We start from the raw sequence: 26,322 nt of genomic DNA, 5'->3' as shown, positions 1-26,322 counted from the left end.
CCGAATCAAGACGTGGTGCGTGTCGCGTCGCTCTATATACCATGTCGCGTACACAGACGCGGGATTCGCGTTGAGAATATAGCCGTCCTCGCTCCAGCAGCGAATTAAACTGGCTCGGAAATGAGGGGAAGCCGCGCGGCCATCGCCACGGGAACGCTCCCACGGACCTAGTTGTGCTAACAGTTTTGAACGAGGTGCGCGGAGAAGTTCGTGCGGGGCGAGAGAGTTGAGTTTTAGGCGCGACTAACGCGCGCGATCACGTGAAACGATGAAGGGAGGACTGGTGTAGGCCCTGAACTGGGCCTGCCCTCGACAACAACCCTCCTGCAGTTGACACTTCCCACCGTGAGCCGCGGAGGATCTAAGTACGAGCAAGTTTCGATCTGTTGACACTGGAGCCGCGGACGGATCCGTGAACGCTAAAAGATACCCTGGCGAGTTAGCGAGACACTTGGAGCCCATTAACAACGCGTTAGAGGCTGCTCCCATCTCGGGACAAGCCGAGCCCTCTTCAGGGGTAACGTGATCGCGCGGCCTAGCCTCTGGAACGCGCGAGGAACGCTCTCCTCCGCGTCTGACCATCTTGGCTACTTCTACTTCGCTCGGAGATCGCGTTCGGCAAGGTTCTTTTGAGCTGTTTACCGCGGGAGGGATATTTCGGCGATCGATATCCCCGATTCGGAGGGACCAGAGAATACCGATCGAAGAACGGTCGATCGAATGATTCAAGGGATTTGAGGATCATCCTGACACGGCGATCGACTTGAAACTTTCACGGTTTACGCGCAGAGTTTTCGCGGCGAGCGTCCCCCACTCGTGTCATTCGCCGATGGTCACGGTGTAAGGAGACATCATTGAAACTTTGACAACACAGTCGGGTCCCGCGAGTGTTCTCGGTCGTCCCCAGCCGCGTGTGAACGTAGAAAGCGGTGGCTCATGGAAAACCGAGGCGACGACGCTAGACGCCGCGGCAATTAGAGCCTAGAGGTGTTCGGAGTGGAGTTTTCCGGATTTGTGGATCCCGTGGTTTGTTGCTGAACAGTGTGCGTCCGGTTTAGCGCGATGAAAGCGCGGTCTCCATAAGGATTTCCTGCGCTGTGCCGTTATATATGGTCGATAGTGAGTGGACGGTGCGTAGTCATCCAGTAAAGAGGATGTGAATCGCTTCGGCACCAAAGTGAACGCGCCATCAAACAATCGTGGACATGGCTTTGAGGTGGCAAGCGAGGCTGTCCATTGCTGCCATACTCTTCATGTGTACAGAAGGTAATTATGACACTTACACGTAACGAGGAGCGGGCTAGGCGTTACCTATTCATTCGAACGTGTACGAAGCGAAAGACGTGACGTTTCGCCTTTCCCAGGCCTAACAAACGACCCATCTTGCACTTACCTTAACCTTCTGGATAGCAAAGTACATCTGGCTTAAACTATAACCAACAATTACCCCAGAATCAGTCGCACTTGCTTCGTCGTTGAATTCGTCGTGGAGATTAAAATTTATCGCAGCGTTTGGGCAACGCAGCGTTTGGGCAACGCAGCGATTCAAGTGACGTAGAAAACTTATTAGATCGCCAGGGGGATGTACGAACAATCTGGCAGAGCGATCGCCGAAGCACCTAATCGCGTCGAAACGCTCGTTGATCCAGCAAACGGTCGGGTAGAAGAACAGTTGGACCGAATACGTAGCGGCTATCGAGCGACGAAATGGCACAGCTAATGGAATTACCGGCGTGCATGCGTGCGTGCGACGCGAATTTATCGTATGCATTATTCATAAGTCAGCCTTCCTCCTCTGCGGAATGATACACACGAGGAGAGAGCCAGGGTGAGCCAGAGAGAGAGAGCTTTTCTTTCCGGCCGTGAAAAGCGACACGGTGGTCGTTGACTGCGGAGGCCCGTTAATATCGATCTCGTAAGCTAATTACGCGGAGCAAGCGTCGGAACGCTCACGAAACGCGCGGCTCAAGCACCGTCGTCGCGACGACGATGCTCCGCGCCGTTCGCTTTACACCTCGTTTACGCCATTGTCCTTCTGGGCGAACAACTTCGGTAATTTCCTTCGATGTCTACACACGCCCGCACTTTGTTCGCGGCTCCAAGTTTGCTTCGGTAAATTGAACGCTTGTCTCGGGCCGCCGCGCGAGTTTCGACACCGGGGCGGTCGAGGATCGCGACAAACACTCTTTGCAGCCGCGGCGCGAGAAACTCCAGCGATTCTTTCCCTTTGTCCCGGTGTCCGGGCTATTTGCAACGGTTGCATAATGCAGCCAACTCGTTAGCGTTTAAGGGCGCTTCAATCTTCGGATTGGGACTTTTGTTTGAGAGCCTTCCCCTCGACCGCAACGGGGAAAAATGCGCAGCTTCTCGCAACAGCGAACAGGGCGCCGAATATCAACGCCGGGGAAAATGCTGGAAATTAAACGCCGCGCACAGTGGCCAGGCTCCAACGTATCCTCGGAGAACCGGCGAGTTTCCTCGAATAACCGCCCCGTTGGCTTTGCCTTTTGTGCTCTTAACGCTTCGTATGTACATCGTTACCCAAAAAACTGTGCTCTCGGTGGTGGTAACTGTGGCGCGCGGTGTATCGCGAATTCCTCTCGGCCGCTGCTGCGTAAAAGCGGTACGCCTGATCACTCGCGATTGCGTTAATTCCGCGAACGCGTCGTCGGGAGTAACGACTGCCTCTGTAAGGGGCACTGAAACCGTCGACCCACTGACACATTTCTCCGCGCGAGCGTTATCTTTATCGCGCAAAATTAACAGCGGCTAATCGCGTCGATCCTTCCGCTTCATTTAATCCCGCCGTTTTATGGAGACTTTGACACGCGCAACGGCCGCGTTCCGATTGAATTTCGGTGACGAGTCCGTTTCGCGCGTCTGTCTCTAATTACATACCGCGTCAATCGTGAAATATGTATTTCGTAGCGGGCTCGTTAATTACGGGCGGTTATCTCGTTTACATCCGCCGGGGAGATGAGCTTCCGCGGAAATTCGCAGCGACGAGGGCATCGTCGAGGTCGGTTCGCGGGGACGTTCCAGGCTATGACGCAATGTTGCTAAGGTAGCACGGTGACAAACTTTATGATAATGGCCGGCATAAAGCCCCGTCCATTTTATGCATGCCGTCCGTTTTACGCGAGCCTGCCTAACTGATTCCGAACAGTGCGGGGGAAATGCGTCCAGCAGAGAGCGATAATAAGTATTCGTTCCCGTGGGACACTTATAGATTAAATGACAATTAATTGTACTAGACAGCATGACCAGAGGAACAGATAATAGCACATATGGATACTGTAGAAGTCGTTGCGTCATTCAGGGTGAGAAAACGAAGAAGGAAATTGTACAATCACGGGATTCCGCAGAACGTGGTTTCCTGGCTCGCGAACCGAGTAGAATAACCACGCAATAAAAAGATTCGCGCAATGAAATTGAAGAACCGCCGCGGAAAAAACAATTTTCGGCGTACCAGCAGAATCGATTAGGTTTCCTTTCGAATTTGCTCCAATTTCTGTCTCGAAAATGCTCAAATTTCCGCGCTCTCGCGAGCAATAAAAGTGCAAATTGAAAAGAGCATTTTCAGTCAAAAAGCTTCGCCAGATAGAACAGATAGAAAACGCGTTTTTTCCTCGCGCATTCTCGATTACAATTCCAGAAGCATTTAACATCCCCGTTGACCCTCGGCTGGATTCAGGCTCCACGGAAGAATATCCAGCTGAATTTACCGCAGAAGGAAAGAAGCTATACAACCTGTATCTTTGTTCAAATTCTATGAGAGGTCGTGCGCGATTACTATTGTTGCCATGCGGTGGTAGTCACGTCTTCCCGCGATTTTCCTGCTGACTGTCCGCAAACAAACTTACAACTCTTGGAAATCTTATCTTATTGCCTCGCTTCGTCGCCGCCGAGTTTCCCTGCACGCTATCGAACTCGGTCGACGAAGGAACCGTCGCGATTCCTTTATCTGGATGATAAGTTGGGCTATCCCGTTTCCGTCGGGCACGGGGGGAGGAACGGTCGTGACTTTGCATCAGGATGAATCGTTATAATTTTCCAGCGATATCTTTGCCCCGGCGAAGAAATCGACTCGCGAACAGAACGCGACGCGGCCACGCCTGCGTGCTTGAAATTTATTCCCCGGCGAAGTACGCAACGTTTGTTCCCCTGGATCCGCTGCGTGCGTTGTTTCTAGATGAGGTAAATATACAGCGAAGAGCGGTCTTCATTCACCCGGTTCAGCGTCGAGTCGAGAGGGAAAAAAGGTTATTACGGGGATTAGCCAGGTGGCAACTGCAAGGACTTCGTTTCACTTTCCCGGGGGGTTAAAAACAACGAAACATTCCCGTGCTCCCTCCGTATTATATTATTCCCTCCTTTGTTTCTCGGCTCAGCAGAAATACAGCCATCGCCCAGCAAAGTCGAGCACGGGAAGAAGCCGAAACGCCCGGAATAAAATGATTCTATCCGCGCGACGATCGGTATAACTCGCTCGCTTCCGAGCGACTTAATTACATCGTCATAACTCCGTCGTTAGGAAAGTTGGAGACGTCGAATCGCGAAAAGCGCGGACGCCGACCCCGCAGGGAAACTTTGGCGACCCGGGGAATCTATTTCACGTGGCCGTTTTCCATTATCGCCGCTAATTTCATATTCGAACGAAGTTTCGCGCGTCGACCGCCAGCCGATCGGAAGCGGTATTATTTTAAAGGGAGCTACCCGCCCCTCGGCGGATGGAAGGGTGCTCCGTCAATCCGGAAACTTCCCCCCCGAGAAACCGAGGGCAGAAACTTCGTTCTCGGCGAAATCGTTTTATCTCGGCGGCCGCTACGAAATCCGGAAAGTATGACGAACCTTGAAATAACTTCTCTCTCCCTTTTCCTCTGTCTCTCGCAATAATAAAACGCCGCTTCCTCGGCGAGTTCTGCGGGAGTTGCGTCCCGTAGCCCGGAGCAGGGCTCGTTACCCGTACCGGAAGTCCTTTTCGATCCTCCGCACAGCCACCGAACGAAACGCGACAGAGGAATGAAGATAAAGTGCTTGGTAATTAATTTCCCTTCGTCTCGAAATTTAGATTGCTAGATGATAGTAATTAGGATGAGATAGCTGGCACGAAGTAGAGTATAACGAATACCTAACCTGCTCTTGAACCTTACACGTGCCGTGACCTAAGCCTGTTATGTACCCGAAGTCATTCAATTCTCAGAGGCGTCTATGTACTGATCCTGCAGAATGACGATAGAAACACTACTCCGATATAAATACGCGATGTGCGGAGTGCTCGATTACCGCGACAAGTAGTCGAACGCCTGACAAGTCAGACGGTCCGGCCGAAATTCCAGCGGCGTGCGCGAGAAATACGGGCACACGTGTGCGGGCGAGTCGCGAGGCTTGTTACTTCGAAGCCCTCGTGGAGTAGGAAACATTAAGTTCCGGCGTGTTTTAATTACGAGCCTAAGCGCGAGCACCCTCGACCCGTTTTAAGCCGCGGGAGCCTGCGCCACTTCCCCAGCTGCATTTCCGTGTCACGTGACGGCTGACGATAAACTCACAAAATCATGGCCGTTCCATTATTTCGCGACGTGGCCCACTTATCCTATAATGGATACACGTCGCGCGTCGTCGGCTCGTTTTCACGGCAGACAGGGAGGATCGACCTTTGCGCGCTGGATTTACGCGACGAAGGGAGAAAAAAGGGTGAGCCAGGGGTGGGTGGACGCGAGGGAAAGACGGAGGGAGGCTTCGAGCCTTAATTAATTACTTTTATCTCCCTGCTACTTTGTCTCTCTTTCTCTCTCTCTCTTTCGCTCTCTTAGCGACGCATGCCTCTCTTCATCCCCATTATTTTTCTCTTTATTTCGCTCGCGCAAGCCGAGCAATGGCGACTCAGCTCATTTCGAGCCGGGACGAAGCAATGAAATCTGATCCGAGATCGTTAACAGGTCTAATAGAGCCGATACGATGCAGTTTATGCACCGATAAATTGCGAGGACGTGCGTTGAGACGCTCCCTGACGCTCACAGGCCGCCTTCGTGGCAATAGGGCGATTTATCGTTCGACGGATTTTTCAGAAGTGATTCTCAGAAGTGATTCAGGGTAGGGTTTCGCAGCAGCGATGTTGTTCACAGTAACGGTTCCCGTTTTCCGCTCCGCCGATCTTAATTATCTGTACTGCTCTCTTATCATTGTTATCGGTTTCTTTGGAACTGTAATGGCATTCTACGGTATTCGTTACTCGAGTTTCCTCGTTACTCTGTTATTGTTTTCGTGGTTCCCAGAATAATTCTGCGGATGGAACGCGATACCCGCGGCAGGGAATGGGAAATGGTTTTTCCATGATTGGGAAATGGCCATTCAGCTCTTGAAATTCCTCCCACCGGCGAGCGTGGCAATATTCTTCAAATAAATAGTTAAATGATCGTTAAGAATCCTCTCGCTGTGAACTCGATTTTCGTCGAACAGAGAACGAGCGTTCTCCTCCTCCCATTGTTGCCTAAATGAAAATTGAGGGAGCCGTTCATTTAAAACACCCTGACAATAGATCGGGAGTGTACAGCCGCGGTGACAGGGAGTTGTTTGTTTGTTGTTGCTATAATTGCTCAGCCAGCGGAACTTTAAAGCGCGAACGAAACAAATAACGCGACTAGAAAAGTGGACAGCGATTGTTCGGCCAAATGAATTACAAAAGCGCCTCGTCGTTGTTATTCAAATTTCCTTGGTTTATTTTCACTCCTCGCTTTTTTTTTTCCGACTGTAAAACGGGCGGCTTTCATTTACGTGCCCTGCGAACGTCTACGGCCTTGTTATCGCGCGAACCCGACTCGCGTTCCTCCAGCGGTCTGCTTCCAGCCATCGACGGGCAAACTTGAAGCGATGAACATCCTCACTTCGTGTACTTCAACTTCGAACATGTAGTCTCCATTAAGGTTGACCCATAGCGTTGTTACAAACCCTCGGTAATCCCCTGACGGTTTGCCGGGCTGAATTGAAACGGATCCACCGTTCATCCACAATATCCCAGTTGCAAGCCGACCTTTCGTTCACTCGAACGGCCATTCACCGTAAGCGTACCTCGTTGAATTTCATTGAATGCATAACCATTTTAGTACCGTAAGCGGTTACGATAGCTCCACTTATGATAACTACGACTAACGTTATCCCGTTCCTAACCACCGTCTACGTGTAACGTCCTGTCTGCTTCTGTCCCCGGGGGATGCTCTCCTTTGGGCGTGCTGCCGAGCGTAACGAGCAAGGATTTCTATCAAGCAGCTTCTTTCATCTTCCCTTAAAAGCAGTAAATCTCCGACTTCCTTCGGGTAACAGAACTCCCCTCGCAGTCGAAATCAATGTCATCTGATTACGCGAATCCCCGAGCCCCCTCGAGCCCCGCATAACTTATGCACCGGCATACATCCTCGCCAGGAAAAGCGTCTGAAGCGCGGTAACGATCGTGCGAACTATCCACAGTGCCTCCGTAACAGGCCGCGGCAGTACTCGCCAGTGCATCGCGCGGCGGTCGTCGTTCGAAAATTGAAACGAGCCAAGGGAATTTATCGCGACGCGTATATATCAATATTCCCTCGTCGTTTTGCTCGCGCGTCTTGTTCCCATCCACAAATCATGCCCCCCCGCGCAGGGGTGGCGGCCGGGCCGCGAAAGTTATGCCGCCCGGCCACGTACGCGTTCCACGCCGCGCTATTTATTTCCTGCAATCTGCGGCGGGGAGAAAAAATAACGCCGCATAGCCTCGCGTCCAGGGCTGCCTGCAGAGACAAATCTGCGACGGGGGGTGGTCACGCGACCGACCGCCCCCACGCGTGATTAAATTACGTCGCCTATTTAAAAGATAAGGCGCCGCCTTATCGAACTTATTTATCGGGACGACGAGCTTTACCGGTGGCTCGGCCTGTTCGAGACCGATGGGCCCGCTCGTCGGCTCATCTAGCCTCATTTAATTCTCTGATTTACGTTAAACAGGCACGTGAGCAGGCAGGATGTAATTAATCGCGACCTGGAAAGAACAGCATGCACTGGTCTCTCTTGACACCTGTATTCGCGCCGATAAGCCACGCGGGTTCCTTCGCTGGCCATATAATTCTACCTCTTCCATCCAGGCTACTGTGCTTTTCCTCTGAATTCTGTGGAATTTGGTGCTGCGAAACGATCGGTTCGCAACAGGAAATCCGCCCTCCGGTCTCTGGTTTTATCGTCGCGACAATAATCTATTTTTTTGCTGTTTTAATTCAACGCTAAATCGCAAAGCTCAGCCGCCCCGCGATAGATTTGTTTCATCGTGTGTCAGAGCCACCGTGTGCGTTACCTACGTTCTGCAACCGCCTCGCCGGGCCAGAAATTACGCCGATACTTTTTCCCTCCGCAAATTGCTCCCGTTCCGACGTTATCGTTACGCTCGCATTAACGTTTCATAGGGCTGTGTGCTTGGAATCGAATCCTGGGAGAAATTGCAGAGGGCCTGCAGTGTTTCTTCAGTGCTCGATTCCTTTCCTGAAAGGAAGTTCGATTGGACCTGGATTGAAAGGAGCGGATTCAATGCCTCTCGCTTGACTATAGAATCGCAATCCGACATAACTTTCGATAGACACATCATCCGCGGAATTTATTCGAAGTTATTCAGCTCGATTGCCGGCTGCGCTACCTGTTCTCATTAAAATTTCCAAAGGGTGGCTTTTCCCCCGAATGTGACGTACTAACGACAGCTCGATCTGATTCTGATAACGTGGGGCATACTTACCTGCAATTACATTAATCTATAAAAATTCCCTAAAATTGTTTAGAAAGGAGATGCCCGAAATAGGTTTCAAGGAGTCCCCTCAGTTTCACATCCCTTGTCCCCCGAACACTCCGTTAAATTCGTTGGAGAGTTAGCCCGCGACGCAACCGGAAAGCACGAGCAGCAAGTGCTCGAGATAAGATCATAACTCTCAGGAAAACGATCTTTCCACGCTCCGCTAAAGGTCGCCCTCCCGGGAGGTCCAGAACGATCTAAATATTCAGATCACCGGCGACGAAAGCCGGAATTCCCTCTCTCTCTCTCCCTCTCTCTCTCTCCTTCCTATTTGGTCCCTTCTGCCTAGAAATTGCGGCGAAATGCGAATGGGACGAAGCCACAGCCCAGAGTCCCTTAAATACCTTAATCTCGAAACGCCAATGTGATTCGCGTGCAAATCCTTTGGGCCATGGTACGGCAATAACGTAGTCGAATCGGGGATTCCAGTCGAAAGTAATTCCGATCTTCGACACGCGCCCCTTGGGGCGGCGACAAGATTATCTTCGTGGTGTTGTCAGACTTGTGAAAGCGGAACGAAGTACGTAGCAGCTTGTTGAATAGATTTGAGTACCTTCGGAGCGAATGAAGCACCATCGCGAGGCGAGTGTGCTATGCCGAGCTCTTTATTTGTAGCTTGTCAAGGGCTTCCACTTGTCCAAATCACTTACACCGTAGGATGTCCAGACTCGCTGTCAGAGGGAGAAGTCCCCTCGATTAAAGCAATAAAGTAAATAGGCACACCTATTGAATCCCATCGATCATCACTGACCCTCCAATAGCCCTTCTCTGCTACCCTTCAGACACCTAAATGGAAGTGACACGATATATCCAATTTACCAGCCCCATCCTCGCATATCACGCGAGACAATGGAGCGCGACGCGTTTGGTTGGTAAAAGGTAGACCACAGTATACTATCGTGCGTGATCGCAGCGAAGAAAACGGGAATATCGGGAGACGTATCGCATCACTATCTCATCTTCAAAGCTCCGCTACCTCGGCGAGGAACACCGTTATGCACCCCTACTATCGTCGCGCACCTCATGATACAGCAATAACCGCAGCTGTTGCAATATCTATCCGCGCTCTCCCGCCGACTGTTCCCCGCGGCGTGACTTTCTTTCCGGCTGACACACAACGGGATAATTCCTCTTTGCTCGCGACGAAGGGAGGACGATTTCACTCGATGTGTTCCTCGCTAACCTCTGTCCGATCTGCGCGACTTTTTTCACTAATTAAAGCGGCCGAATTTCTGCTCGACGTGGCGCACGGCAGCGCGAGCTTTTCTTCCTCTCTGCACCGAGGAACGCGATTGCACCGAGTGCACAGAGCACTCCTAACCCCGCGCTTCGTTGTCACAGCGCGTGTTCACATCCGTATCAAACGACGCCGTGCTATAAGAGAGTCCAATTACCGAAAGTCGACGTGGAAGAAAGAGAATCCGGCTTTTTCTCGGCCGGCTGGGAACGAATGGGCAGCAATTTGTCGCGCGACCCGCCCGTAAGTCATCGAATATTGTCATCGCGATTTATCGCGACTAACCGCGGGGAGTAATTTTATTTTCATCCCCGTCACGGCGCTGGAGCCGTTATTTTCTATTAGACGCGACCCAACGGCGACAAGGAATGCTAACCGCGCTCGATCATCCTGGCAATTAGGCTGGTCCCGCGTCGAGAGCAAGTTTCTTCGGCAACTCTGTGGATCGTCGTAGATCTCGCTTCGATGAAATGCATTTCGAGTGTATCCGCTGCTCAGATATTCCAGGCCGCCGTGCAAACACCAGCCATTTGAATAAACGAATATCTGGATCGCGGCCGCGCTCGCGGAGGGATATTTGCCGTCTCACGGCGTGTTCGCGGTTCCTCGAGAATGTTCGAAACAATTTCGCGGGATCAGAGACGGAGCGCGGCTGCCAATAATAATTCAACGAACGATCCCAGTGCTCAGATTTTTTGCGGGCACGCTCGAGAGCATTTGCACGCAACGCATGCACTATCATTTCGTGGCAGTCTCGAGGCGAGATCTATGCATTCCGGACGCAATTCTCTCTGGAAAGTGGAGAATATTTTTTCACGTTACGGCTCGGCTGTACGAGCCACCGCGCTTAGATAGCCCATAACATTATATCGCCATCATCTGTCTATAAATATTGATGAGCCCCTAAGGTGAAGCCTGCTACCACGCGTCTGCGGAGATAAATGGAACTATAGCGAGTAAATTATACGTGCCTGGAGATCCTCTTTCCCTCGACCTCGATTCGCTGTAAAGACACCTGATACTTTGCGCTACATCATGGATCATCAAATTTCCACTATCCCTAATTCGGCCCATCCAGACGACGGACAGAACAAAAGTCAGGTGGATTACAGCTATGCCATGTTCCTCGATCCAGAACTCCGCTGGAAGATCGAATGTACCAGCTGAAAGCGCAGAAGGTCGAGAGTTGTGGTAAAGCCAAGGAGGTATCCCCTGGCGTGCACAGAAAAGCTCGTTATAAGCCCCGGGGGGCTTAGTCGCAGCTACAGAATTAATTAAACCGAGGTAAAGCGCATAAAATATCTGAAGTCGACCCCTGGCCACGCACGCGACGGATTTATCCTGCTGCCACTCTCCTGATCACTCGCTTCGTTTAAATACCAGCGAAACGGGGTTGAGGGAAGAGGCCAGGTGAGCGGCCTGCAGGGGGGATGGGAGCAGAAAGAGAAAAGCAATTAACGGCCGCGAAGTGGCTGCCATTAATAATCCCGCGCTCCTTGTACGGGGTTTACGCGTCTCCGTGAATATAAATTAAGGGTCGAATTAACGTCCACGGCGTGGATATCGCGGACAAGCGACGCCTGTGTTACACGAGGGGTGGCCGCTCCCTCGATTGAAAAAGTAACTCACGGCCGACTGCGCGGCGGAGAAATTACCATGGCAAGAGGACACCGATAGGAGGGTCGCCTTCTGTTCGTGTGTATTAATAACGCGCCCGACTGCATACGCGTCTCGAGCGTATCGGCCTCTCTCTTCCCTCGCTGCGATGGATCACAAGAAAAACAACGGAGGACGAGACGAGCCCTCTGGGCTTTCCTCCCCCGCAACAACCCATTCTCTACCTAATTCACTCTTAAGCTAGAGTGTAATGAGCTCTGATCTAATCTAATTCCATCCAATCTCCTTCTGGCCGTGGCTACATCCCGCGGCTATTATGGTTCGCAGACGAGAGAGCTATAGGCACTTTGTATGCGCTTTCCTATTCACCGAGCAGCTCTATTCTTGCCCTCCCCCCAACAACTTATTTAACTAGGTACTTTTAAGGATCCGCTCGTCTTATCTACATTGTGTCCTTTTAAAGAATTCCTCGCTAACATCGCAGGGAAACGCTTTCACTTCGTGTATCTACTCTTCTCGGGTAGCTTCGTCCAATTGTGTATTCCGAGGTGGCGTCACATTTAGGTGGGGTTTTACACAGCATTCAGAATTAGGTATTTTTCAACTTGGCGATTGGGAGCAGCAATGGCTACGGGAGACACAGCGAAACGGAGGAAACGCTCTGTTCTTAGACGCGAGGAATTCATTGTTGGGGTTTAGGCAACGCTATCCGGACGTTTTGACAGGTAACGCGCACGTGAAATCCTGTGTCCGCTGTAGCTAGAGTCGCATTAAATCTGTCGCCGCTGGTACGCCTACAATAACAGAGGCTGGCATGTACCGGTCGCACTTAAAATCAATTACGGGGGAAACGTATGCAAAATTTCGGCGCAAGTGGTTCGCGAAAGTTGCGGCTCATCGTTACCCACGCATCACGGTGCACCGTCGGGGGTTGAAAGCCGGAAATTATCCCTGGATGCGTTCCATTTTCCTCGGGGCTCTATTAAAACACTCGTTCTGGCCCCTTTACGGATGCACGAGCCCGGAACGCATCGTTGCTCTCGCGATTCCCGCGCGTCGAATACTTGTTTCGCTCTTGACGCGGCGACAAGGGGAGGGAACAACGCGGAGCAGACAGGGGGGCGAGTGGGCGAAGGAAAATGGCCAGGGGAAACAAATGGAGTAGGACGGATTCGAGGGTGCGATAAGTCGAGAGAGAGAGGGAGGGCACGGGGGAGATTAGCGAGGGAATAGGTACGTAAAGATCGATAGATAAACGAGCTTTGGCTCTTTGTACAGCACAGCACTGTTTTATGTTCGCGAGACAAGCAGTTAAATAAAAATACAGATACATAAAACGCTTTCTAGTAGAGGAATATCCCCATAAAAAACTTCAAAAAAGTAAGAAAATTACGCCAAGTATATGAAAAATTCGAGGACAGAAGAGAGTATTAAGAAATAAATCATAAAAATAGTAGAAGATAATAATAATTATAATATAAAAAAAAATGTGAAATCAAAATGAGCTGCAAGTACATAAAGGTGTTTTGTAATAATCACAGGACAGAATTAAGGATAAATTGTACGCAAGTTTAACAACTATGAAACAAACAATGTGCACGAGAAAAATCTTACCGTTTCCGACTGATCCATGAGACGATATTACGATATCTCTGTCATGCGTGGACCGATTTTATTGAATTTGGTCTTATTCGAAAGCTTATATGCGGTTTACATAATAAAAAAATACCTTTAAATTTAGAAAATATTGCAGGCGTGATGAGATATTAATGAAATAAGTTTCAGGTAAGGTTGGATTAGCGGTGTTTCGAGTAAATAATAGCGGTAGCGACCCTACCATGTCTCTAGATACGAGAGAATAATGTGCAAGTGCATTTGGATGATGGTTCAGAGCCACTTCCAATTTACTAAAAAACTGAGTGGCTAGTGAAATAGTTACGCAAGCAAGCGAGGATTCGATACACACAAGGACGCCACCGAAGCGCGACTGTCCCAAAATTTTCAGTGGCATTGGTTCTTATGCACGAAAAAGGAACAAAGTAAAAGCGAAGTGATTCAGATGTTTACTCGATCTGCAAGGACACCCTGTGCACTTGCTAGCGCCGTGTCCTTCGGATCGAAGCTATCGTGTCACAAAGGGGGACTGGGTTGGGCGAAAGCGTTGCCAGGAAGCCCGATCTGACCGACGATTCCGTCTTTTATGTTGCAGATACGCTCAGTTTAGGAGATCGCACGGTAGATAGCATGGATCGGCACACGATCCAGAGCAAGCCTCGGAACCAGCTGCTGGTGGACCCCTCCGACCTGAAGCCGAAAGCCGAGCCTACGTTCGACTATTCCCAGAGCACCAACGTCACAGCCCTGATAGGGAAGCCCGCTTATCTGACGTGTAGGGTGCGCAACTTGGGCGACAAAACCGTAAGGCAGTCCAGCATCGTTGCACGTTATTGTCCGTTCGCCTGGAACGAGTACGTACGTTCCCATCGCGGCAGATTTCCAGTCCTCCGCGCGAACATTTATTTCCATTCGACCGGGCAGCGGAGCGAGCCCCGGGCTCCGGCCGGCGTAACGCGAAAAATTTCTCGAGACAGTTTAATGTTTCAGAAAAATGCTTTCGCCGTTCCATCGACGTTATTCCACGGGGTTTCGACAAATTTGTGACAGAAATGTAATTACCAGAGAAAGGAGCGGTATAGACTCTTGACCGAGCACGGGAGAGAGAGAGAGAGAGAGAGAGAGTGAGAGATGAAATCCAGTCTTCGTAAAGACCTTAGGAAAAGCGATTTGCAAGGAATAATCGAGTTGCCCGGGCTCGATTGGACGTTAATCGACCTTCAAGGCAACTGGAAACTCAATTTTATCGCGGCTCGCGGTACCGGCGCTGCAGCTATTGGTCGATCGAGAGTAATGCCGGGGGTAGCACACGGTACTCGAATTACGGCCTCGCGATCACGCTCGCCCCCAGATTATTACGTTGCTGTACGTCAGGCGACTCAGCCTTTAGCGGTCGCACGTCCGCGGAAAATGTCGTTTGTCCGTGGCAGACGTTACGCCGCGATAAAACTAAGAGGATTCTGGATGAGTGGTTTCCTCGGAGGCGGCGGCGGCTGCTCCCGCGAGAAACACCGTTTCATTACGTGTTTACGCTCCCGGGCCGAGGCACGCGGCTGTGGAATCGATTTTCAGACAAATGAGCATGAATTTCTGTGGAAGTGGCTCTTCTTGGCTCCCCTATTGGGACGTCTCGGGGCTGGAATTTCCTTTCGAAGTTCGCAATCAAGGGATAGAACGGAGGAGACATTATCATTCCCCAGTAATCGCCTGGAGATCGGAATTTCTTGCAATAGCCATTGAAATCCTGGGAAAACCTCGAAACCGAGTCGATCCCGATTATGCGCTGTCTTCTTTCGATCGGGCCACTCCTCGATCACTGGGAACTCGTGCAGCCTCTCGGCCAAGTTCGGCGATTCGGGGGGAAGCTCGCGAGAAGATCGGGACGAAGGTCGCGGGGGAGGGAGGGGCACGGGACCGGGAATGGGGGAGCATGGAAATGAGGCTGTTCAATTTCGGCATTTCCGAGTGTGTAAACCGTATTAAGCGAATTCATTATACAGTCGGGGCCAGACGTACCTTAATTTCATTCGTTGTTCCGCGTCAGCCGTGGAATTCCATTTGCCCGACGTCCGAATTGCTGGGTCACACGGATTTCCTCGATACGTGATTCTCGCCGTTTTGCATGCTGTCCCTGACACTTTTGGCGTTTCATTCCTTCCCGCGCGGAATTATTGATACCAGTTACCTCGCTCGGCAAACTCTGCGGAAGATTCAGAGCAATCAAGATAGCTGGCTTTGTCGACGTGGTTGTTCAACCTGTGCTGCTCTCTGCAAACTTCCAGCAGGGTGGTTTCTACGAAACACCCTATTTACGACACCGTGTTGCCTTTGTCGTATTTAATTAAGGACCCAGCTTTCGTCGAATTATTCCCGCGGACTTGTCTTCTAGAATTTGCAAACCTATTCCCCGCGACCCTTCGGGAGGGTAATTCAGTATTCCCGTGTCACGAACGAATCCATCTTTATCTGTTCTCGTTTCAACGGATCCAGAGACGCCGCCGAAGCAACGGCAAAAAGAGGAGCGCGGATCATCGTAGCGTGCGGAGGGCTGCTGGCGAGCTCGCGCGGCAGACAATACGCGGGTCCATTTGCAGTTACGCTAGCAGCAGTTTTGCTTAACGTTCGGCATTCATCATTTTGGACGTCTTCCCGTAGTTTCGCTCCCCCCTGGTGTCTCAGCCGCCTCGCAGTCTCGATGGCCGAGTTCGGGAGCGCTAAACTGCTTCTGTTCCCTGGCGCAGTAGCGGCAGACGTAGCTAGCCAGACGCTGCGAGACGGAAACTTGCCCGAGTAAATAAGCTAAGTGGTGCCAGCGCGAGCGCGCGCGTGCACACGGGCGAGATGGTCGCAGACAGCTGCCTTTTCCGCTTCGCATCGGGGGATGAATTATGGCGGATAGGTCGATGAATGACTGAGATCGATTCGCTGTCCACCGCGTCTCTTCCCTACCCGAATTTCCAACGTCGAGCTTACAATACCGGCCGCTGCTGTGACAGGTATTGTGAAGGGTTTTTGTCGAATCTCGAGCACGCCGCTGGCCAGCGATCCAATGAAACTTGATTGTTTACGCGCGTGCACGTTTGCCAGCCTTGCGGGGCAAGTTTCCCAGCAAACCTCGCCTCTTTAGCAGCTGACAAAGTCGTAACAAGAGGAGCTGCTGCAGGGTCAAAGATGTTCAAGCTGAACGTGAAACTTCAACGCCCGGAAGTTTCGAACTTTTGTCGAGCTCGAACGAATAAAAGGGGACCTCCTCTGTCGCTATGTCCGAGCGTCCCCTGTTCAGAACGTAATTAAAGGAACTTGGCTCTCCATGGATCCTGGCATTGGAGTGGTCCGTAGACAAAAGGGCAGGGCGCCCCTTTTATCAGAGTCTGATTAAATACGAACACCGGGGCGAGCCGTGCTTCGGCCTTGCCTTTCGAGCGATTGAATTTACGCAGCCGGATGAACGAATCATCCGATTACCTTCGCCCGTTGCCGCGGTTAATAGTTGGACGTAAAAGTTCATTTCTCGCGCCAATAGGCAACGAAATAATTGCCCCGGGAGAGGGGCTTCGACCACTGCCCCGGTTCGTCCAAGCAGAGAGGATTACGCGGGATTATTTCGCGGGGAAGGCGCAAGAAGATGGAGCGGGAAAGTGACTATTAGCAGCGCGTTATCGTTCCTCGCGGTGTAGAGACAGATTCTGAAACGGACGACTGACCTGGTCGCCTCGGTGGCTACGGTTTCGGAATCTGGGTAAACCCGCGCGACGGCAGCTTAGTTCGCCGTGGCAGGCTTGCCCCCGGAGTTTACCAGATTACTTTCTCGTCGCCGCGAGCACACACACGGCTGATGAAATTACCGTCCTCGTCCCCGAAGACGTCAAAGTTCACTAGGGCCGAAGTTTAAATGTCCCCTTCGTCGAGACGAATTATGTATTATACTGGAGAGAGCGAAGCAAGTCTCTCTGACCTCGCGCCTCCGCTTCTTGAAATATTTAACGGCACCGAGTGACGAGACGAACGTGAAACATTGATTCGTGTCGCCTTCGGTGCACTATGAAGAATTTCACGGAATATATTCTCGAGATTGTTCGTCGCTCACGCTTGGAGAGCTTGTTTTTCAGCTCGAGCCAGCAGAATGCCTCCCATTTTATGCCGCGAAGGTTCGTCAAATTCCTCGTTCGCTAATAACGATATCGCCTGGATGCCCAGCCCTTTTCGTGGACTCTAGATACGCTGTTAAATAAGAGAATGGGCATCGGACGAATTTCAAACGCGGCCTGTTATCGGCGAATTCACTTAGCGATCAGACGCGACTATTGAAAGCACTCGGATCGCTCCGTCCCCTCTGCCGATAACCATCATTGACCCCTCTTTGAAATTCCGTTTGCAAAGGTATCCTGGGTCAGGCACAGGGACATTCACATTTTAACGGCGGGGGCGTACACGTACACGAGCGACCAGCGGTTCCAAGTGCACCTCGGACAAAACACAGGCCAAAACAGCGAGTGGTCCGAATGGACTCTCTGCATAAAGTGGGCGCAGCAGAGAGACCAGGGACTCTACGAGTGTCAGATCTCCACCATCCCCGTCAAGTCGCATCAGTTTCGCTTGAACGTCGTCGGTAAGTCTCTTCCAACGATCATTAATCGATTGCAACGAGGGGGAGAATCATCGAGGAACTTCTTTGTCGCGGCCGAGTTTACTAATCCGACACACGGAGACCTCTCGTTCCACGAAATCTCCTGCATGAAATCAATCCACAGTCATTATAGAAACGAGGAATTCAGTCCCCCGATGTCACCCTCATTTTATCCCAGCTCACCTTCACATTCATTCCCGACGAGCACCGCCCGCTGCACCGAATATCAGCCGTCAATCGGAAGCCAGGCCCCCCACCTTCGCGTTCTCGATTGCTCTCGAAACGTCCCGCGAAATAACGGCGCGGGTGCGTTAGAACGTGTCGGATCGGCCGTTAACGACGCCGCGGAGAGAAACTTCCGAGGACTAATTGCGGAGCGCGCGACATCGCCGCGGCACAGGCCTCATTATTTCAATTACAATGACCTTGGGCCCTGTAACAAGCTTCGGCTCGTTAACGCCCACGGATCGCTGAACCATCCTCGGCCCTCTCGACGAGTATCGGTTCGGAGAGGCTCCTCGTGCGAGAGCTGCTCGAGGATCGACCCGAAATAGCGGGTGTCGCGAACGGGGCGGTTGAGCGGCGCGGTGGGGGTCGACGTGTGTGGCGGAGGAAGGAAAAGAAAGAAGGAGTATTCGTTCTTTATCGCAGTGCCGACAGCGACGATACTGGGTGGTCCAGATCTGTACGTGGGAGCGGGTAGCACGATAAACCTGACGTGCGCCATACACTTCAGCTCGGAGCCGCCAGCTTACATCTTCTGGTACTACAATGAGAAAGTCTTGAGCTACGACAGTCCCAGGGGCGGCGTCTCTGTGATAACCGAGAAGGGTGGCGACGTAACCACCTCGTGGCTCCTCATCCAGACGGCGCAGCCCTCGGACTCTGGGGAATACAAGTGCACGCCCAGCAACGCCAATACGGCGTCCATCAAGGTTCACGTCCTGAATGGTGAGTGTTTGCACCCGCGATTATGGGGCTCCCCGATTAAGCGTGGCCGTTGGCTGCTGCGTCGCCAGCGACAAACCTGCGTGCGGTCTTTCTCTGAGTTCCCTTCGAAGCGACTATGTGCGAGGAGATACGTCAAATGGTCGCTCCAGGTAGCTACGGAAGCTTTACAAACTTAAGGGTACTAGGCAGACGTTCCTGTCTAAAATGAAGCATTTCTGTTTCAATTAATTACAAAGAAACAAATTGAAACTGAGGCTTGTTCTTTGGCACGAAGTTTATTAACATCATGAGCTTTAAAAAACATGTTTGTTTAGTAAAAAATATTCAGTATATATGACGCTATAGATGGATCATTAAATAGGATTTTTAAACCAACTTTCTTTTGTTTTGTAGTGATAACTCAAAAACGCAGGTTCCAATCGATTCAAAACGAATTCGAGCACCTTCACAAAATGTGTAGTTCGGACCAGACGTAAATTAAAGTTAATGAAAACTCTTATTCTTTATAAAAATAAACTAAGACCTCATATTTTGGGGCTTGCGGGGTGGTAAAACCTCGTCAATGGGTTCTCAATGGGGTTTTAGTTTCTTTTCATAAAGAATAAGAGTTTTCATTAACTTTAATTTAGGTCTGGTCCGAAACTACACATTCTGTGATGATTCTCGAATTTCTTTTGTATCGATTGGAACCTCCGCTTTTGATTTATCACTGCAAACCAAAAGAAACTTTTTTTAAAAAGCCTCTTTAATGATCCATCTGTAAACATATTTTTGACTAAACAAACAAGTTCTTTTAAAGCTTATAATGTTAATAAACTTCGTGCCAAAGAACAAGTCTCAGTTTCAATTTGTTTCTTTGTAATTAATTGAAACAGAAACGCTTCATTTTAGACAGGAAGGACTGCCTAGTACCCTAAAGCTTTAGCTACCACCCTATCGCTGTGCCCTTCGATTTTTTAAGCAAACGTGGCGGGTAAGTAAGATGCACGCGCAGTCTAGAGCGACCATTTGACGTGCCACGGACTATAGCCCGGAAAGAAGCGAATGGAAACGTCCATGCTGAATTGAAAATGTAAAAACCGGGGGCAGAATTTTTTATACATTTGTTAACTATGTACGGTACACTTTCCAGCGACTGCACCAGTGTACCGTGCCGCAAAGGGACAACATTTTTCAAACAAACGATGTCGCTAGATTCTCTTTTTGCAACCGTTGCGGAATTATTTACGGTCCAAGTCTCTTCTCGCGGTTCACACGGGCGAAACGTCGACGGCGATTTGCGAGGGAGTTATAAAAACGGAACGAAACAATTCCGAGTAGTAAAACCGACGTCCCAGTCGCCGGGGCTCTATCGTTAACGGAAACGAGCTTCGCGGTTGATTGAAGCATCAAAAACGGCCTCCCCCGCGTCTACCGGCGGAGCATTTGCCCCGGAATGATAACGCGACTGCAAGCTTCTCGCCGGCCGCATAAATCACCTACCGCGCGCGTCTTTTCGGCTCGCCCCGTTGCCTTTCGCCGCGCGCGAGCTCCCGAAAATTTCGAATTTCACTGTCATCCGGGACCCGGCAATCGGCTTACCGGAACACGGCGATTATGCATCAGCGAAGTTCCGCGTGTGTATTCAGCGAGCGCCGCTAAAGGGAGAGAGAGCTTCGGCGGGCCCGGCGAATGTTTGTCATCGTGCTAGCGCGGAATAGTTCCGTTTATGCAGTGTCGAACGAAATTTCCCGTGATTTTCATTACGCTCCCCGGAATTCTTCGCGAGGATTTTTCCACGGAAACTCCGGCCGCGTCCTATTTCCGAGCGTATTTACGCGAACAACTCGGGATGAAAGTTTCCCCCTTGTTAACGGCAAAAATCCCTCGGCACTGGCGGTACGCCGTTGTTCTTTGAGAGCCGGGTCGACGTTTCCTGGTCGGGCAATGAGGGTCGTCGATCGTTGGCGACAAATTTGTCCAGCGTTCACGGGTCGAGGAGCTCCCCGCGAGGTCTGGGCGCGGCGGAAATTGCATTTCAATCGTTCGCATAAAGCATTCGCCACGGGCGACGTTTAACGAGGAAAGAACACGACGAGCGGGAACTCCGGCAGCAGCGTCTCCAGGCATTTGTAAAACGGGCCGCGCGAAGCTGAAGGATGTTCGTCGTCCCCCAGCATTCTCTGCCGAATTTCACCTGCGAACGCGAACCTCTCTTGCCTGTCGCGCTGCAGCTAAATGCGTGGTTGAGAACGAGCGGCTTTTCTGTTGCAGGCGAACGACCGGAAGCGATGCAGACCGGAACGGCGGGACCCATTTTATCCTCGAGCTGTCTTTTGGTGTCTCTGATCATTTTGTACATATCGTCGGTGTAAACGAACGACACGAAGCATCGCCGTCACGCCGTTTAGACCAAGTTCGAGCCTGGTCGGGGGGTACGCTCTCGTTAAGTGCACGCGACCATTCGTCGTGATCAACGAGATGGAGGGAAGGATCGGTAGTACACACGATCGTGCTCAATTTACTGGATCCCGCGGGCGAAAATTAGCTCTCTGCGTTAACCACCGACCGGCGCGACGCCTAGATCCTCTCCTCTCGCACACTTTGGCGACAGCGAGCCATCGCAAACTTCCATTCGTCGATAAGTTCCATACACGCTCACTGGTTCGTCAGTGATCACTGGAGGACGTGGCGAGCAGGCAAAGGGTTGAATTTCGCGGCAGAGCGTACGCTCGCCCTCAACTGATTACAGAACCGAGAACTTTCGCGTTTCCTCTGTAACCGATGCCCTCTGAGCTGTCGCGACGGGGCACCGATGACACAGAGGTCTCAATGGATCGTGTCCCCAGCATTTTAGACTGGAAATGAACGGCACGCGTCTCCCGAGCTTCGACCACAATCGCGTCTCGGTCGAGGAGCGTTTAGTTAAGGGAACGTCGACGCTAATACCGGAAGAAGTCCGCCGAGGATCGGCCCGGCCTCTGCGCGCCTCGTTTCCTTTCACGGAGGGGGAATCCACGCGCTACCCTCGGTAATTCGTATCGAGGGGAACCGATTTACGCGAGGCGTAAAGGCGAGGAACGACCGTCTCGCGGTACGCTTTACGATCGGCCGAATCTCGATGATGCGGGGAGCGCGAGACAGCATCCAGTGGGAAATAAAACGTGACTCGACTGCTCGAGCCCCGTGGTTGTTGGATCGAGGGCACTCGGTGAACCGTGAGGAAAGTTTCCCCGCGGGTGGAATCGGAATCTCTAGTCCCTATCGATTAATAAACCGTCGAGTCTCGCGCCTCCGCGGTGGAAGCAGAGGCGACATGTAACGCCCGCGTTTACTGCCTCGAATTATCCTGTGATTCCCCGAGTAAATACAGCAACGCTGAAACGCGACCTGGAAATATCGACGGTCCGCATGATAGAAATGTTAATACTCGGGGCGGGCTTTGATGGAGCTTTCAATGAACGGGCGTGCATCATCGCGGCGAAAAACCCTCGCAATTCCCTTCCAGCCGATTAACAGTCAGAATTGCAAACGTTGGAGAACAATTACGGGGGGAATTATTATTGCACGCGCCAGGTCCCAAGCAATCGCCGCGTCCCGAGCACGCGGATTTCGTAGGTCACGTTCTAATTTTCGTTCACTGTGCTCGTTTGTCCAGTTTGTCGATCGGCGTCGGCACCAATAGGTCGACAAATTTTACAAATTATTCCTGGCACGTTGCACCGTTCGATTTTATTAGCATCGGGCTCTTGAACAGTCTCTGTAACCTGTTAACTGGCTCCAGTTATTTGGCAAATAAAATGCTCTCGCGATGCTAACGAGAAACGGATGATACATTCACTCTTCCGACGCGATAACGACTGCCAAACACCTAGCATCACTGCTCTCGAACGATCATTCAATTTCTCCACTGTTGGCAGGTTAACAGGCAGACTATTGTAACAACCAATTACAAAACTCGGGGAGTGTACGGCGGGAGTAATTCTTTCAAATTCTGTCCGACGGTCTCAAAGCCGCGCTCCACTGGTAAAGTCTGCAGACGAGTCTCGGAAGCAAGGAGCGCGTATGGAAAACGCGACGGGGAAGTTCCGTAGTGACTTTAAAGAGGAGGAAGCTGATGTACAGCGAGCGTCGTTCCGCTTGCACGCTTGAACGCGCTTCGGCAAACTCGACTAATCGCGTGTGCACGAGGACATACATCAGGATGTTCGAATGGAAACCTAATAAGCCGCGATCAAACGTCGTCGTGCGCCAGATCTGTTTGCAGTTCGACGATCGGGTATTAGCGTCGACGAGCAAACACTCAACCTGTACATAGCGTCTGTATTATAAATTGTGGCCGGGTGATGATAGTCACGCGCCGGCTGTACGAGCGTAAATGCGCGGAAGCGGCAACCTCTTTCACCAGATACCGGTGTGCAATGGATCTGTAGCGGATCTATCTAATCGCGTTTACCGCGTGGAAATCGAGTCTCGCGGACCGAGTGGTTCTGGCCTGGCCACCCGCTAATTTCGGAGGCGAAACTTCTTCGGGAGGGACCGTCGGGGCGGCCTGAAAGGTGAACCTGCTGCCATCGCTCAGACAATTGGCGCTACACTTGCAAAAATCATACCCTGCTTTCATTCACGGCAATGAAAATGATTTGCTCGACACTTTGTATAGTTTGTCCTCTGTGCTGGTTTATTGGAAGTCCTTCGTATTGGGAACGGTGCAGTCTATTTTACATTCCGCATGCTTATAGTACTCTATTTGCACGATGCTCGCACAAGGGAATATTGAACGACTTGTGAGATCAGCTGACTGTTCAGCCCAGACAATTGTGGGTGTACAGATCGGGTGTTACTTTTTTAGTATGATGATTTATTTAAAATGCAATCTGTGTTGTAAGGTATTCCGATTAAGCAGCGAACATTGAGCGATGGTCACCCTCCGAGTTCGGAAATCTCGATCGTTCCTCCCGATCGGTGGTCATCAAACCATGCGCCGCGAGCTTCAACGTAACTCTCCCCTCTCTGAGCCCTGACAAACTTTTTACTACTTTGTACATTTTTCCTTCCTTCCAAGAGGCTTCCCGTCGAAACTCTGCGTACGTGACACTGTGCAAAAGGGCTGCAAAGCAGAGAGGGTCGCGGGATCGCGGGAAGTTTGACGGACCACCTACGCCCGGATCCACTCCGTGCGCGACACGCCAAACACGACGAGCAGTTTCCACTTTCTATTTCTGTGTGTGTTTCGATGTGATATTCTCGCAGATAGCCCGACACGAAAGTATCGCTGCGGTTCGTAGCCGCAGCAAAACCGATCGAATACTCCTCACTTTTGTGTTCCTACCACGGTGGCGGTCGTTTCTCCAACTTGGCATCGCGAAAGCGAGTCGAAAGAGAGGTGAGAAAAGGGAGGGTCGGCCCCGAGATCCGACGAGAACAGCCAGCGTTCTGGAAGTTTCGCGAGGGTGAAGTGGAGGTAGCAGTCGATACACCTCGCTGCCGCGAACTCGACAAAATAGTCGCATACACCGAGGGTGGAGGTGTCAAAGTTTCGGGATTTTTCTCCCCCAGCCGAAATTACGTGTAACGAATGAAACGCGGCCCATTAAGCAGAAGCCTCGGATCTTTCGCGAAGAATCGCGTTCGAGGGAGACTGGGAGGGTAGGTTGTCCCATCAGAAGTTTTGTTCATTCGCTAACGATTGATAATAGTGTTCGCTGCTAACTAACTCCGCACAAAATCCTATTACTTATCGGGGTGATCGATTCGAAGTTTCAAAGGGCTGGGAATCTGGTGCGCGTTTCTGTTATTTGTTTTTTTTTATAGGAGTTAACAAAGCGGGTTGGACGCAGCGTATTTCAAAGTTTAACACAGCTTCATCGCGTTCCACAGTTTTTTCGTATCGAAGCTTTTTTCGGAGCTTCGACAAGGTAGAGTTCCGCCAAATATCGTCCCCCCATTGTAACTGGGTTTCCCGGTGTTACAATCAATTTTTATTGAAGTCTTTCGAGTCCGGTTATTCCTGTATATTACGCGCACGAGATGAATCCATCATTTCTGAAACAAAAAACGACCTCTATTATTCCATCTTCGATTTCAGTTGAAATTTCAAGCACCGAGCTGGATGCGCAATCAAGAAAATGCTCGCCTCCGCCGTTGCTCGCGACTCGAAGCGCCGCGGGCATGTAACCAACTTTCTATTCACGCCGCGAGGTAATTGGTAATCGGACGAAGGAAACGAGGACCCTCGAAAGACGTATCCAGAGTTCGTATCTTCTGAATGGGTAACAAAAATGCTTGAAAAGGAGGCTGGCTTTCAGGGTAGCCGGCGCATCCGCGCTCCGCAAGTTTTTCCAGGCTGAAATATCGCGCTTTGCAGGGTTTATGAAACGCGAAACGGGGTAAATGTTGCACGTTCAAACCGGGACAAAGTGGAGAAGGGTGGGGGGCAAAGCAAGCAAAGAAACAGCCGGCATTGAAACAAACTCTTTGGATTTTGTTCGTTCCGGCTGGCCGGGCCCGTCGTGAATCGAATTCCACCCGCGAATAGAATTCGCTGCGAGGGATCGTCGTACCCCGGGTTTCGATTTCGCTCCGGTGACCGTGCACAAATCGCCGCGTCCTCCTGTCCGCCACTTTGTTCCCGCGCCGGCGGCGTTTTCGCCCAGTAAAGAGAAACGAAAAGTGACATCGGTACGAGCGATCGGATTCGCACAAAAACCAGCCCCGCTTCGCCCTCGCGCCGCCTCTCTTTCGGCTGGTCCCTCGGCGATTATCGCATCAACGACGGATGATAGGTCGGCCAAGCGCGAGACGGCCGTTGGAGAAGAGAGATTCGAAGGGACGCGACGAAAACGACGCGTCGCGGACACACTCGGCAACCTGTAGCTCTTAATCGACGGCGCTGAAGCGGACGAGCGTAAGAATCGAGGAGAGGGAGAATGATAACACGGACAGAATCTGTAATCGCAGTGATATCGTTAGACTAGATAGGTATATTATTGTACATACTATGTCATTACGATGTTTACTAAATAAAAGCGTTGAAAGGAGGGCTTGGCAGCTGTTTCCAGAAGACTTTCCGACGGGCAGGCAGCGCCTCCGCGAGCTCGCCAACCCGGTTCCGTTCGAGTTCAGCCTCCCTCCGTGTCCTTTGTCGCGATTTCTGTCTTTGAGGACGGCCAACGGGAACGAGAGGATCCCCGGAAGACGGACGGCGGCTTTTGCAGAGCGCGCAACCCTCCTGGAGGAGCCTTTATTCCGACTTTCCTCGCGACCCTTTTGCCCCGCTGATAAGTAACTAACGAGCTTGAAAGGAGCTTTAGGACCTACCTGACACCTTTTCACGCCGCGTTACTGCCACTTCGATGCGTCCTCTGTGCTCCTGGCGGCGATCCCTTAACCAGAACGGAGCACCAAACATCGGGACCAAGTGAATTCTAGTGCAGCCTCTCCAGCCCCGTGGAATCTTCTAACCTACGGCACCACGAGGGTGCACCTCGAAGG

At 51.3% G+C, this 26,322-nt stretch overlaps 1 protein-coding gene across 1 annotated transcript; it reads left to right on the top strand.

The window, feature by feature from the left end:
• Window positions 1–25,868, top strand: LOC143376179 (zwei Ig domain protein zig-8). The gene is made up of 5 exons (XM_076826133.1): window positions 1–1,266; window positions 13,867–14,075; window positions 17,652–17,880; window positions 18,550–18,849; window positions 21,103–25,868. The coding sequence occupies exons 1-5, from the start codon at window positions 1,206–1,208 to the stop codon at window positions 21,201–21,203; spliced, it is 900 nt and encodes a 299-aa protein (XP_076682248.1). The 5' UTR covers window positions 1–1,205; the 3' UTR covers window positions 21,204–25,868.
• The last annotated feature ends 454 nt before the right edge of the window (window positions 25,869–26,322 follow it).

The sequence above is a fragment of the Andrena cerasifolii genome, chromosome 14 (assembly GCF_050908995.1).
Source record: "Andrena cerasifolii isolate SP2316 chromosome 14, iyAndCera1_principal, whole genome shotgun sequence".
NCBI classification, from domain to species: Eukaryota; Metazoa; Arthropoda; class Insecta; order Hymenoptera; family Andrenidae; genus Andrena; species Andrena cerasifolii.
The sequence above is the reverse complement of the archived record's forward strand: the minus strand, read 5'-3'. Positions and strand labels throughout refer to the sequence as shown.